This window comes from Trachurus japonicus, chromosome 9, assembly GCF_045865225.1.
Source record: "Trachurus japonicus isolate A0001 chromosome 9, Traja_1.0".
Taxonomy (NCBI): Eukaryota; Metazoa; Chordata; class Actinopteri; order Carangiformes; family Carangidae; genus Trachurus; species Trachurus japonicus.
Window position 1 is genome coordinate 25,366,575 of NC_140915.1, and position 13,558 is coordinate 25,380,132.

At 41.9% G+C, this 13,558-nt stretch overlaps 1 protein-coding gene across 7 annotated transcripts; it reads left to right on the forward strand.

The window, feature by feature from the left end:
- The first annotated feature begins 131 nt into the window (after positions 1-131).
- Positions 132-13,280, forward strand: morc2 (MORC family CW-type zinc finger 2). 7 transcript variants are annotated; one of them, XM_085786918.1, is made up of 29 exons: positions 132-200; positions 808-962; positions 1,935-1,988; positions 2,094-2,128; positions 2,229-2,297; positions 2,436-2,526; positions 2,631-2,739; positions 2,953-3,112; positions 3,282-3,393; positions 3,521-3,646; positions 3,730-3,809; positions 3,888-3,970; positions 4,180-4,265; positions 4,525-4,665; positions 5,750-5,904; positions 6,418-6,459; positions 6,624-6,752; positions 6,843-6,948; positions 7,093-7,225; positions 7,312-7,395; positions 8,017-8,265; positions 8,375-8,608; positions 9,549-9,668; positions 9,991-10,048; positions 10,139-10,277; positions 10,367-10,534; positions 10,640-10,733; positions 11,919-12,107; positions 12,216-13,280. In XM_085786918.1, exons 2-29 carry the CDS (start codon positions 895-897, stop codon positions 12,282-12,284), a joined length of 3,183 nt encoding a protein of 1,060 aa, XP_085643044.1. In that variant the 5' UTR covers positions 132-200; positions 808-894; the 3' UTR covers positions 12,285-13,280. The 7 variants fall into 7 exon arrangements, with proteins under 7 accessions (XP_085643044.1, XP_085643049.1, XP_085643045.1 ...); XM_085786919.1 differs by having other exon boundaries at positions 141-333; XM_085786917.1 differs by having other exon boundaries at positions 141-296.
- Positions 13,281-13,558: the final 278 nt, after the last annotated feature.

Sequence of the window (13,558 nt, forward strand, 5' to 3'; positions counted from 1 at the left end):
GTCCATTGACTGCACCACCACCGGTATGTTATCCGGTGACGTAGCAAGACTTATCCTCCAATCACCATCCAGAAGCTCGACATGGTGCTCTCCCATTGGCCGAGTTAGAAAACTAGAGGCGGGATTTCTGCAGATGAGAGGACTGGGTAGCTGGATTCTTCGCGGCCTGGCGGACTGCTTCATGTCAAGGAAAAGGAAACGTAACGTCACAAAATTATATCTCTGTTTGGACGAATTAACAGACAACCGCGGAGCCGCCCGCTGAGTCGCCGTCTTTGCTGGAGAGCGTTTGCGAAGTTGGTGAAAATTACGGCCCACTTCATGTTTGAAACAGTGTGAAGCTAGCTCGTTGCTGTTATCTTACAAACATCCCGTAGAGAAGACGCTAATGTCCGCTAGCAACAGTTAGCCTCATATTAAACGTTAGTTAACAGTCGCTGCATAACGTCTTTAACGGTGGTGTCGTGTTTCCACTCTGAGGTGTCCGGACATGTCCACGGTCCGACCTCGCTAGTTAGATTAACCACTGTTAAGTTACTGTGCCTAACATGCAGCAGCGTCTTCCTAGCTAACACCATGTCTACAGGCGCTCTTTGCTCTTAGCTTCAATTTTTTGTTGTTTCCAAGCAGGCCTCCCACGTGGTACCCCCTTGTCCGGGGGCGGGGGGTTTAATAAGTTGTGGGTGTTTATCTTGCCAACCATGTTTAGTTGCATAGGCTCCATACCCGCCGATGTCGCGTGTAAACTAATGGGGGCTCTCTGTGGATACATGCACATGATGTGTGATAGTTGACTTGTCTTTTTAGGATGACACCTCTGGACTAGGGCTCGGCTCACCAGGAAAAAGATAAGCAGGATACCAGGAAGTAAACAGGACAGATTTCCAGGTGGCCATGGCCTACTCCAGCTACAGCAACCTGAGCAGGGCTCAGCTCACCTTTGAATACCTGCACACGAATTCGTAAGTACCAGTTTGTTGGGAGTTACTATTTGCACAGATGTGTAATACGCTAACGTTACAGACCGCCAACTTGATGCAACATACCAGCTTATTTACCATGTTAGTATTGTGTGACTTTAATGTTTGTACAGATAGACCTGAACATGATCGATTTCCCTTAAACCAGACTGAAAAGTTCATTTAACTTGACTCTGCTGTGATTTCTGTCCATGTCAGTTTACATGTAATAATTTTCACTCAATAATCCTTTATAAAGTCTGTAATGGTCTCATTTCCAAATTTATTTCTTGGGTATGACCGAAGAAGTATGGCTGTGGACCGAAACGTTGTTTGTTTTATAAAAGTCTTTTGCAAGTGACTTGACAGTGTGCGGGAGACCCTTTTTGCTTTTGTTCACTTTCTTGGGTATGAAACAGAGGTCCTAGGGCCCCAACAGCAGGACTGAAACTATTTAGAGCTTAGTTCATTAAATCGAGGAGCTCATGATGTTGGTTTCTTGTGGTGGACATTTGAGTAAACTATTAGTAGTGGGGGGAAATATACATGTAGGCTAATTGTTAAATGCACACAGAGAAGCAAATTGAATACTTCTTCAATACAGAATAAGTGTGATTTTAGACTCGCGAGGGTTCCTACTGTCATTTCCTCCTTCACATCAAGATGTCCTTGGGTGTTAAAGAAGTGGCTTAGGTGTCATATTAATAGGAGATTCAGACAGTTGGTAAGATCCTTTTTTAAAGGGTGTGAAAATAAGTAGTTGTAAGCAAAGCAGTGAATGTAGACGCATGTCTGTCAAAAGACTCAAGGAAATACGTTAATAATATCACACAGAATATCAGTGTACTGTTCAGATCAGTAGTACATTAAGTATCTCTCATACAGCTATGTTCTCTGTCCACCTTATAGCTGTTTACTCACATGGAATAAACTTTAAATAATAATGAATAAGTTAAATGAATTATCTTTTTTCAGGACAACCCACGAGTTCTTATTCGGGGCCTTGGCAGAGCTTGTTGACAATTCAAGGTACCTACCCATGATGATTTGCAACACAGCCTATTACTATTTGTATGTCAGATATCTGTTTTGTAGTATATAAAAAGTCTCACAGTTGGTTTATTTCTTTTCCAGAGATGCTAATGCAACACGAATAGACATCTCCACAGGTACACCTCAGAATAACTCGCCTGGTTCACATCAATTGAAACATGCACATCCTTTCCTCGCTTCTAATGGCGCTCTCTGGCCTTCTTACTTTTCTAACAGAAAAAAGACCTGAGTTGCGGGGCGGCTACATGCTCTGTTTTCTGGATGATGGTATCGGAATGGACCCCAGTGAGTGTGACTTATTAGCAGAGAAATAACTTCAAGCTAGAGTTTGGTTCATGTTTAAATGTGCTCCTTGTGGGATTTTCTGATGGTTTATTTGTTTTGTGTGTGTACTATGTACTAAATTTTTTTTATTTTTTATAGATGAAGCAACCCATGTGATTCAATTTGGAAAGTCTAACAAACGTTCACCTGAGTCCACTCAGATTGGCCAGTATGGAAATGGACTGAAATCGTAAGACCATAACACAATTCCCATGTAATTATGACATTTTGCGGTTTTTACACAAGTGTTGATACAATTAAACTTTCATTTTTGTTTGTTTGTTTGTTTCACAGTGGCTCTATGCGTATTGGCAAGGACTTCATCCTGTTCACAAAAAAGGGCAATTCCCTGACTTGCCTTTTCCTGTCAAGAACTTTCCATGAAGAAGAAGGGCTGGATGAGGTTAGAGTCAGCTGTTAGACAAAGCTATTTAATACTGGATGTCTTGTGTAGAGGATGAGTTCAAATAACAAAATTATTGGTTGCTGGTTATATCACATTAGTACATTGCTATTTATTGTGAGTGCACATGAGTGTAATAGGAGCTTGTTGTAATTGGAGTTTCTGAAACATTTCTGGATTTTGCACTTATGACTTTTAAAAATCTCATTTCAGGTGATAGTGCCCCTTCCCTCCTGGGATCTGAAGACCAAGGAGCCACTGACCTCTGATCCGGAGAGGTATGCCATAGAAACCGAGCTGATCTTCAAGTACTCGCCTTTTAAAAATGAACAGCAGCTCATGGAGCAGTTCAACAAAATAGAGAGCAGCAGTGGTAAGCATATTAATGTGTGCCTTCATGTAATGAAATGTTGTTATGTCAATTAGACATATTTATTGTGACTGCTTAGAAAAAATAAGTAAAAAAGTCCTTGTCAATGATGTTATTTCTAATGTGACAATGATTGCGATGCTGACTATTGTGTTGCATTTTTTTTAAAAAGGTACTCTTGTAATCGTCTATAACCTGAAGCTGATGGACAACAGAGAACCAGAGCTTGATGTAGAGACAGATCACCAAGACATACTAATGGCAGGGACGCCTTTCGAAGGAGTGTAAGTATGCCCATTACCATATGTGGGTTTGCCAAAAGTCCTCTGTAAAGCAAAACTAAGCCCCGTGGTCAAAGGAATTACATTTTGTACATTTATTTGATGTTGATTGCTCCTCCTGCTCTCACAGGAAACCAGAGCGGAGGTCATTCAGGGCGTATGCGGCTGTTTTGTACATTGACCCACGCATGAGGATTTTTATCCAGGGACATAAAGTCAGGACTAAAAGACTCTCCTGCTGTCTTTATAAACCAAGGTAATGTAAATAACACAGTAAAACCTAATAACTTAAACCTTTGTATTTCAACAACTAACCTTTCACCGGCATTTTGTTCACAGGGTTTATAAATACTCATCAACTCGTTTTAAAACTCGTGCTGAGCAAGAGGTCAAGAAAGCAGATCATCAAGCTAAGCTTGGTAAGTCTGCGGTGTATCCAATTATGTTTTACCTTAGTTGACTTGATTGTGTGTGATGGTTTGTGTTGTGCATCACAGCGGAAGAGAAAGCCAGAGAGGCGGAGAGTAAGCGCCTGGCGTTGGAGGCCAGATTAGGAGAGGATGTCTCAAAAGATTCCCGGGTAAGCCAAAGAGGGTAAAATGGTAAATTTCTGAAATGCAAATATGGATGAGTTGAAATAAACAAGGCTCCAACTGGCACATACATTTAAAAAGTTTTCTAAAGGTTTAATTGCAATTCTAAACCCATACCTTAAACAAAACCTGATTGACAGGTATTGCTCTGGGATGTGAAATCTGTGATGTCTCTCCCCCTCTTATCTTTCTCTAGGCAATTCTGAGAAAGGTTCAGGATTCAGCCATGATGCTTCAGCGCGATGCTGACTTGAAGAAAAGGATTCTTGAGGCCAAACAAAGGTCTGATTAACACAATTGTAAAATATGAGTCATTTGTGACTGGCTTTATAATCAACTGACATCAGGATCTTATTCTCCCTCCCATATGTTGGTAAAATAAGAAATTAGAATAGTGATTGATGAACACGAATGTAATATAATGCTTATGTGAATGTTTTCAGATATGAAGCGTATGTTCTTGCATGCTCTTGCATGTAAAGAAGGCAGTAGTCTTTTTCTGTCTCGCTCTGACAGACTCATGTACTTTCTTCTCCCTCAGAGCACTAAAAGAGCCCAAGGAGTTGAATTTTATATTTGGAGTGAACATTGAACAAAGGGATCTGGATGGGATGTTTGTTTACAACTGCTCTCGTCTGATCAAGATGTATGAGAAAACAGGGCCACAGCTGGAGGGAGGAATGTGAGTAAAATGTACACAAATTGAAAAATGTTAACTCTTTCGCGACCATTGACGAGTAAACTCGTCACAGCCTGCCGAACGTTCACGACCATTGACGAGTAAACTCGTCAAAACCGTTTTTTTTACAGATTACGATAATAGACACTCTGAGGTACCCTGTGTGTGAATATGGTAGTCCTCTGATATGTAAAACTGTTTTAAACTAAAATCAAAACATAATGTTTTTTATAAACTGTGTGATCTTGGTTTTGTTTGAGTAATCGTTCTCCTTGAATGCTGCTGTGGGGACAGCGTGCAGCGCTGTGCGGCTGTCGGCTACAGTGTTGCGACTTTCTCGCTGAATCTGGCGACTTTCCAAACCCTCTTTTGACAAAAGCGACCGACGACAAATGTGGCGACTTTTACCGGTGCTGTTACAAACGTTTCTGGTGTGGAGACTCGGATCTGAAATCCCGTTATCACGGCTGTTTTCACGGCGCTGTGCAGCAGAGCGGGCGCTCTGCAGTGGGGTCTGTGCCCGGCCGCCCCCGCCCCAGAGCACTCATCGCCGGCCAGTCACACAGCAGTGTCCTGGAGCTGCTGCGCTGCGGCCAGAGACCCACACCGCTGCACCGCTGCTCTCCAGGCTGCCACACCCCCCAGATATGCCTACAAATATATTTATTTAGCCGTAGAAATGATTTGGGAGACATGCCACACTGCAGAGTACCGGTAAAATGAGCAGATTGCCACTTGACACAAAAGTGCGTTTTTCTCTGAAACTAGAGCGGGAGCTCCGTTTTTGGAGAAACCCAGCTCTCTTCTTCTACTTCGTACTCACGAACGAAACAGTGGAAAAACTCGCCGTTTTTTCGAGGAGCACGTTGGAAAGTCTCTCTTCAATCACGTGAAGACCGTTTGTTTCTAGGTGATGTACAGTGTTCGGTTCAACGTGAGAAAAAGGTAAACAAATAGCCAAAAACATGTGGTCCTGAGCGGATGTGCTGAGGAATTAGTGTGGTCGCGAAAGAGTTAAAATGACAGAAAAAATGTTGTTGTTTTTTGAAGTTTATTGAAGTTAACATGGTGTGTGTGTGTGTTTTAGGGCCTGTGGAGGTGTGGTTGGAGTAGTGGATGTCCCATATGTAGTTCTAGAGCCTACTCACAACAAACAGGACTTTGCAGATGCTAAGGAGTATCGACATTTACTGAAATCCATGGGGGAACATCTGGCTCAGTACTGGAAGGACAGTAACATTGGTGAGTGTCACCGTTGTTGTTTTTCCTTTTTCAGCAACAACTGATCTATACAGTTACAATAGAAAAATCAAGTCATCACACCGATTGTCGAGTTGTGGGGAGTCAGTATTGAAGCATTCAAATCGCTGTGCTTTTGATGCACCAAAATATTATTATTAAAAAAACTATTATATAAATCAAAATGCAGCTGTCTTAATATATCAGGCAGAAGAGGTTATAGTGTCTCATTAGTAATGCAGCATTAGCTTTAGCTAAGATTTGTAGTTATGTGGTTGATTCTTTTCCAATCAGTGTCCAGCGTCTTGCAACAAAGAGGAGTTGCATATGATAGACTTTTCTGTCATATGGCGATAGAAAAAACAGGGTCCTTACTCTGGGCAATTGAATCGGGTCCTTACTTGTTCTGTATAGCCATATTTGGAAGACGGGGCAAAAAGCCTGAAGCATCGTGAGACGTTTAGGGGATTTGGTCCCACCCCGAACTGTAACCAATGACTGTCCCGCCTGATTCAGGTGGCATGAGCGAGTCAGACATCAAGAGAGGGAAAGACAGAGGTAGTGTAATGTTTGAGCAAGAGCAGAAGTGTAAGTAAAAGTATTGTCGCAGGTGCAGTAAGGATCAAGTAGGAAAGTGTTTACTTTGTAGATGCTTACGTCATAAACATTTACTAAGTGTATTTACACTACACTACATTATATTATCTTTGTCCGCCCTGCAGCCCAGAAAGGTATAGTGAAATTCTGGGATGAGTTTGGATATCTGTCTGCCAGCTGGTCTGCACCTCCATCATCGGAGCAAAGATACAAGAGACGTCGAGCCATGGAGATACCACTTACTATTCAGTGTGGTTAGTACTAGATCCATACACACAATTGTACTGTAATCCAACAAACCAGCTTATTACCACATACTCATTGGTTGTGCTCTTTTTTTTCAGACAAATGTTTAAAGTGGAGAACACTACCATTCCAGATGGATGCTGTGGACAAACGCTACCCAGACAGTTGGGTGTGTCTCATGAACCCTGACAGCACTCAGGACAGGTACATACAGTGTTGTCTTATTGGATATAGCTTGAATTTTGCAACCCCAGTTTTAATTTTAGTTAAAGTATTCACGTAGTTATGTCAGGTTTGTCCCTTCATTGTTGTTATGAGTGCAATGGTTTGTATATTTTGTTTTTTCAGGTGTGATGCTCTTGAACAGAAACAGAATTTGCCATGTGGTGTCCTGAAAAAAGACAAGCAGTCAGCTGAGGATAAGCAGAAAGAGCTGGCGGATAAAATCAAACTGCAACAGGAGAAACTAGAGGCCTTGCAGGTACCCTATCTGTCTTTCACTATCTCTCCCTGTTGCTCTCTGTTTTGTGTTTATCAAGACATCATTGTTACATTTTCCCCTTTCAGAAAACCAGCACTGTCAAATCTGCAGCAGATATAAAGAAGCTACCGATGGAGGTCAGCATGAAACCAACACAGAGCTCCTCTCAGGTACTAACTCTACTTACCATGTGGCAGACTAAAACTGCCAAAATAAAAGCGTATAAATAAAAATTATACAACATAATAGATTTATACGCATTCAAACGCTGCAGATAAAATTACATGCATTGGTTGATTAATAAAACGTGATAAACTCATATTTCTGTGCATTTGCTTCTGTGTTTATTTACCGTTCTATTAATTCTTCTATTTTCTATTAAAATTTTTCTTCATATATTTACTTATATCCACTTTGGTTGATTTGGCAAGAACAAGCAGTAAAGGCCACTTAGTCCATTATTAATAAATAAACCAACTTTTCATATTCCTTTCCTTTCATATTCGCCGGTATCTGTGCTGACAACGATGAGCTTCTAAATTTCTCTCAAAGACGATATTGTTCACCATAGTTACACTGACATTAAATTAAATGAATAAATTAGAAAATAAATAGTTTTCTTGGTATAAAAAAAAGTAGGAACAAACTCGGACTGAGATTTGTCTGGCGCGTTCATAATGGATTCTCATCCTCAGCATTTCCCAACAGTGCTGCTGGAGCCGAATTTGTTTCTAATTCATTCTCTCCCTGAAATGTTCTTGTTGTCTCTTGTGTCTGTGTTGTTGGTGCAGGCAACTAGATCTTCTGAGAGGACCATTACAAGGCCCCGCTCTCCACCGCTACCAGCTCACCTCAAAAATGCCCCAAGTGTCCCCCCCTCTCGTGCCGCTTCTCAAAGGGCCACCCGCTCACCTGCCACTCCCACTCCACCACCCAGAGTTGAACCATCCAGGTCCAGAGCTTCAGTGAAGCCTCCACCTCCAGCAAAGCCCTCACCCAAAACTACTGCCAAAACACCCCCACCCAGCCGCACCTCACGGGTAAGTTACGGGCTTTTTGGAAGCCAGTCGCTTGTTCCACAAAACCAAAACCAAAGGTAACCTTCTTCAAAACAACTATGTGATAAGTTATTTTTTTAACCTTTCATAGGCATCTGCCAAAGCATCACCCGCCAAAGCAACAACTGCTGGTCAACGCAAGAGAATTATAGAGCAAGAGGAAAGTGAGGAGGAAGAGGAGGAGGAGGAGGAGGAGGATGAGGAGGAAGAGGAGAGTGAAGAGGAAGAACCACAGACAAAGAAATCTAAGATGGCTGCAGCAGCTGGTATCTCTGGGAAAGCGGTAGAGAAGGTCCAACCCCCTAAGCGTGGCAAGTTGGACGAGGTAAATGCACAGTAGAGTTCATGTGAGAGTGGATTGTTCTTGACATCAGGCTAAAAATGCTCTTCAACAAATTTGTAATGTAACTGAAAATACATCAGAAGCAGAAGTAACGTTTTCACACAACACTCGAAAGAAACATGGCAGAGTTCTCAACAGGCCTGAACATTACAACCCAACCCGGCCCGCAGGTTTTTCAGCCCGGACCCGACCGAGCCCGTCACTCGGGTCGGGCTCGGGTGGGTTGTGGGAACTCTAAAACACGGCTACTGTCTGTCGGCTTCAGACTGTGAATCGGCCTGAATGTTACGGTGTTGATATGTGCAACTTATCTGTGCTTAACTGTGCTGCAGTCTTTCTGCTTCCTCTACTGTGTCGCCTTGCCACGCACAGCGCTGCTTGTGTAAGTCAGAGAACAAAACTGAGGCTGCTGGCAGCATCGTTATGTGTTTGTGTGTATAAAAAACTAAAACTGCCTGATAAACATTAGTCAGATTCCAACCTTTTGATGATGGAAACTTCAGTACAGTTATATGTGTTTAAATGGGTTTTATCAACCATTACGATTTTATTAATTTAGAAAACATTTGGAAAAACCTGGATAATGCAAAGTTTTATTTATCTGCCATGTTGTTTGTCAGAGCAGAGATTGACCTGTATTCATTTGTTACAGGTCATTTGTACAGCTTCAAAATATCAGGTTATCTGGGCATTTGTGTTTGGATGCTCCCACGTTTCTGTCAGCAAATATTAACAGGAGACTTTGAACTAAACCACAGTGAGCACTGCTTCACAAGTCTCCGACACTATTTGGACGGCTAGTGAGATAATGGCGTCGAAATAAATTTCAGGTTCATAATGTCAAAGAAAGTGCAGGCATTCCTGGGTGCCGACATCAATTACCAAACCTCCAATCAGAGCTCGTCTGCTGTCGACCTTACAGGTTAAAAAACCCTCCCACGTTGAGAAGAAAGCGGTGTCTACTCCCACACGGCAGACACCAACCACACCAGCCTCTGTCCCTAAATCCATTTCCACACAACAGCATGGGGCTAAAGCCAAGGTAGCATCGCTGAGTCGCTCTTCTACTTAACCCAAATAACTCTGGGCTGCATCCGCTCTCGCAACATCTAACAGTCACGGGAACTTAATCTCTCTGCTGATCTGGGTGTTCTGTCAAATAATTTTTCTCCCTTCTAACAATCTCTTTAAACAGATGTTCCTCTTTAGCGGCTCTCTGCACCCAAGCATGCCATTCTCAACCAATGACTGAGGTCACACTCGGGTTTTCACTTCCTCAACTAACAGACCTCTTAACCTCATTCTCTTTTCATCAAGTGGCATTTCTGTACCTGCTGTGGTAATAACGGTTGTTGTGCTTGCAGGTGACTGAGAAGGCTCCACAGCAGGACCCAGAGAGTGACAATAAAAATTCTGTCAAAGGTGAGATGCTGGGCTGCTCTCAGTAAGATGGATCGCACATAACATGAAAGAAAGGCTGACATTTTATCCATGATTTTTTTCCATATACAGATAAGGGTCTTCTGGTGGAAGTTCGTGTCAATAAGGAGTGGTACACAGGCAAGGTCATCGCTGTGGAGACAAATAAACAGAGTGTTCGCTGGAAAGTGAAGTTTGACTATGTGCCTCGATCCACCCCTAAAGACAGATGGTGAGATACTGTGCACTGCTGAGTTCACAGCGCGTGTGGTTGACATGCAAGATGATAAACATCTTATACATGTTTGTGTTTCTGAGCAGGGTGTTCAAGGGCAGCGACGAAGTCCGGTTAATGCGGCCGCCGTCCCCGAACTCTCAGACCCCTGACACCCAACAGGAGACGGAGAGGGGGCCGGCACCCATGGAGCCAGACACCACGCAGCCTGGAACCAGTCGAGAAGTGACGGACAGCTTGGTCACCATGTTGAGGTTAGCAGGCCACAACGGCCTGGTGGCCACCTTGTAAATCAAGATAGGCAGGACCCATTACTGATTCTTCCTGTGTGGTGTGTTCACTGTGCTGTTTGTTTTCAGGACAATGCTTCGTTACTTCTTCCCTCCCGCTTTCCGGATTCCGAAGGACGATGTTACCAGCATGACGGCCGAGGAGTTAGTGGCATTTCCCTTGGTGAGATAGATTGTGGATGAGTTGATACATTGATTTTTTTTTTTGTTTGAAATAGTTCTCAGAATTAAAGCAGAAGTAAGTGGTCCGGTCGTTTTCGCTAATGCTGCGTTCCAGGCAGGCTTTTGAAATCGTAAATTACAGCTTCAAGTCACAACTTACGACTTTGTAGCGTTCCAGTCAACCCACTCGTGTTTTTCCGACCTGTTTTACCGGTGAAAGTCACTATAACGGCCACTCGTAACTTCCGACCGGTGAACTCGTACCAGATCGAACTGGTACCACTTCACAGTCGGAAAAATACGAGTTTCCTTGAACGCACCATAACAGTCCTCGTCCCTACGTCGCCACATTCACGGCGTTCCTTGGCTGCACACACAGCCCTGCATGCCGTTCTCTCTCCTCATTGGATAAAAACTGTAGGATACGATAAATGTTTTCTCTTCGGCTCAGAGCAGAGCAGAGGGACTGACAGACCCGTGTTTCAGACCAAACACTCTATGTAAGTGATTGCTGTTGGAAGATATAACTATTTAAGACTTATATTAACACAAATATATCACTTACTTCTGCTTTAAGCCTGTAAATATTCTCATTTGTCCAGGTCATAGTTATCTCAAGGAAATTTAAATCGAATGCAACTGGACTTGGTTATTTGTCTAGGAAGACATTTCACCTCTCATCCAAGAGGCTTCATCAGTTCATGTACGCATCTGACCAGGCTGAGACTGGTCCAACTATCTGGTGTGGATAGTTTAACCTCTGTGAGGGCTTTCACAAGACCGATGATGTCAATGGGGAACCCTTTGTGCTCCATATGGCAACGACAGTCAGATGCATACATGAACTGATGAGAGGTGAAATGTCTTCTTAGACAAATAACCAAGTCCAGTTGCATTCGATTTTAAATTTTAAATTTTTAAAAATGTCCTGATGTGCTCTGTTATTTTTTTTCATTTATGAAGACTCTATTGTTCAAATAAGTTCAAAATAAAATCTAAGACTGTTCATTTAGAACTTCTTTTTTTTTCGGCTGATTAATCAGCTATCAGCCTTTTCCTGCTCCAATCTATCATTATGATATTGCAGTTTAGAAATCCATGGTCAGTTGACCTCTTAATTCTTACTCTTGTGTCATTTAGTGTTGCTGGTGTATTCATGGTGTATTTTTTATTTACCTCCATGTAGAAAGAGTATTTCCAGCAATATGAGTCTGGTCTCCAGTCACTGTGTAACTCGTACCAGAGCAGAGCTGATGCCAGGGCCAAAGCTGTGGAAGAGAAGAACAGCAGCACCGAGTTAAAACTGAAGGAGGCAGACGAGAAACTACAGAAACTACGAACAAACATTGTAGCACTTCTTCAGAAAGTACAAGAGGTAAGATTGCTGACTGCACATTATAAGTGGCTCAAGAAGGAGCACAACATTTTGATAGGTAAATAATGTTTTGTTTTTTTCCTTTGTTTTCTTTTAACACACTCCTAGGACATTGACATTAACACAGATGACGAGCTTGACGCCTACATAGAGGACCTCCTCACCAAGGGCGATTAAAGAAGAGGAAAGACAAATATAAAAGAAGAGGACATACACATGCACATAAACAAACTGGCAGTTGTAATTCCAGCCACGTACTTGCTGACGGTTCCAGAAAGACTCAACGCCATTTGCAGTGTCGGCTGTGAATATTTAGGGAAATTTTCATTGTTGATTCTACCACATGTTAAATCAGATCGTCAGGAGTTTGGTCTTTGTTTTACCAGATTGTCATGAGTTTCGTCTTTGTTTTGATTGTTTTAGCGTTGAGGCAGCACCAGCATGCCTTTGGGTTGGGCAGGTTCTTTAGTGTTTCTACATTGTTGGCCTGTGGTTTTCTTTTTAGTCCTTTTTATATTCTCACTTATATACTGTATGTTAAGCTATGTTTAAGCCATCCTGTCCTGATTGACCTTTGAAATGATTTGTGTAGATTTAATAGAATTTATGCTCCGTTTATTTAGTCAACTAATGCTGTGGCAAACTGCAGACTACATTTGTTTCAGACTGTATTTGTTTTAGTCGATTATCAGGTGAGACTTGGAGGTAAGCAGAGCTTGGGCTTGACTGGGCCGTGCTCTGAGCTGCAACCTTTACTTTAACTGTTAATTTTGTACACTAAAACACATCAGTGTTGCCCACCACCTCCCTCCATCCTGGTCTGACTATTAGGTAAACAAAGTAAATCTTTTATGGTTGGGTGATGTACCACACCCACAAACAAGAACTACTTACTGGGTTTTATCAGTATTCCCCCAAATCACTCCTGCATTTAATCTATGACTGTTCTGTGTTTATTTTTTGAAGGGGGAAAAAAAATCTCACTTTAATACAAAAGTTGTGTGTTCATAATTATTCAGTGCCTGTGTTCTTCCTTTTGAGCAGATTTTTAACATGTCATGGAAATGTTTTATGAAACGGTGCATGCTTTCAGTCTTCTTGTTCTGGTTGGAACAAAGGATTCTGTATTTTTGACAAATCTTTACTTAAGACAATAAAACAGGATCAGTAACATATTTGACGCATGTATGTCTATATTTGCTAAATTGGTCTAGGTTTTAGGAAATTAACATTTTAGTTTTGGATTGTCTATAATAAATATTAATAATCAGGAAGTCTCAAAAGCTTTCTTTGAGATTTCTGACACCATCCCACTAAAATAAAAGTGAATGGAAATCTAGATGAAGTTGTAAATCCAACAGTGCCTCTTGTATATAACATCAATCTATCATGGTGAGTTTTCGGTGTCGTAAGTAACTCGACTGCTTTTATATTCACCTAAACTGATGGGA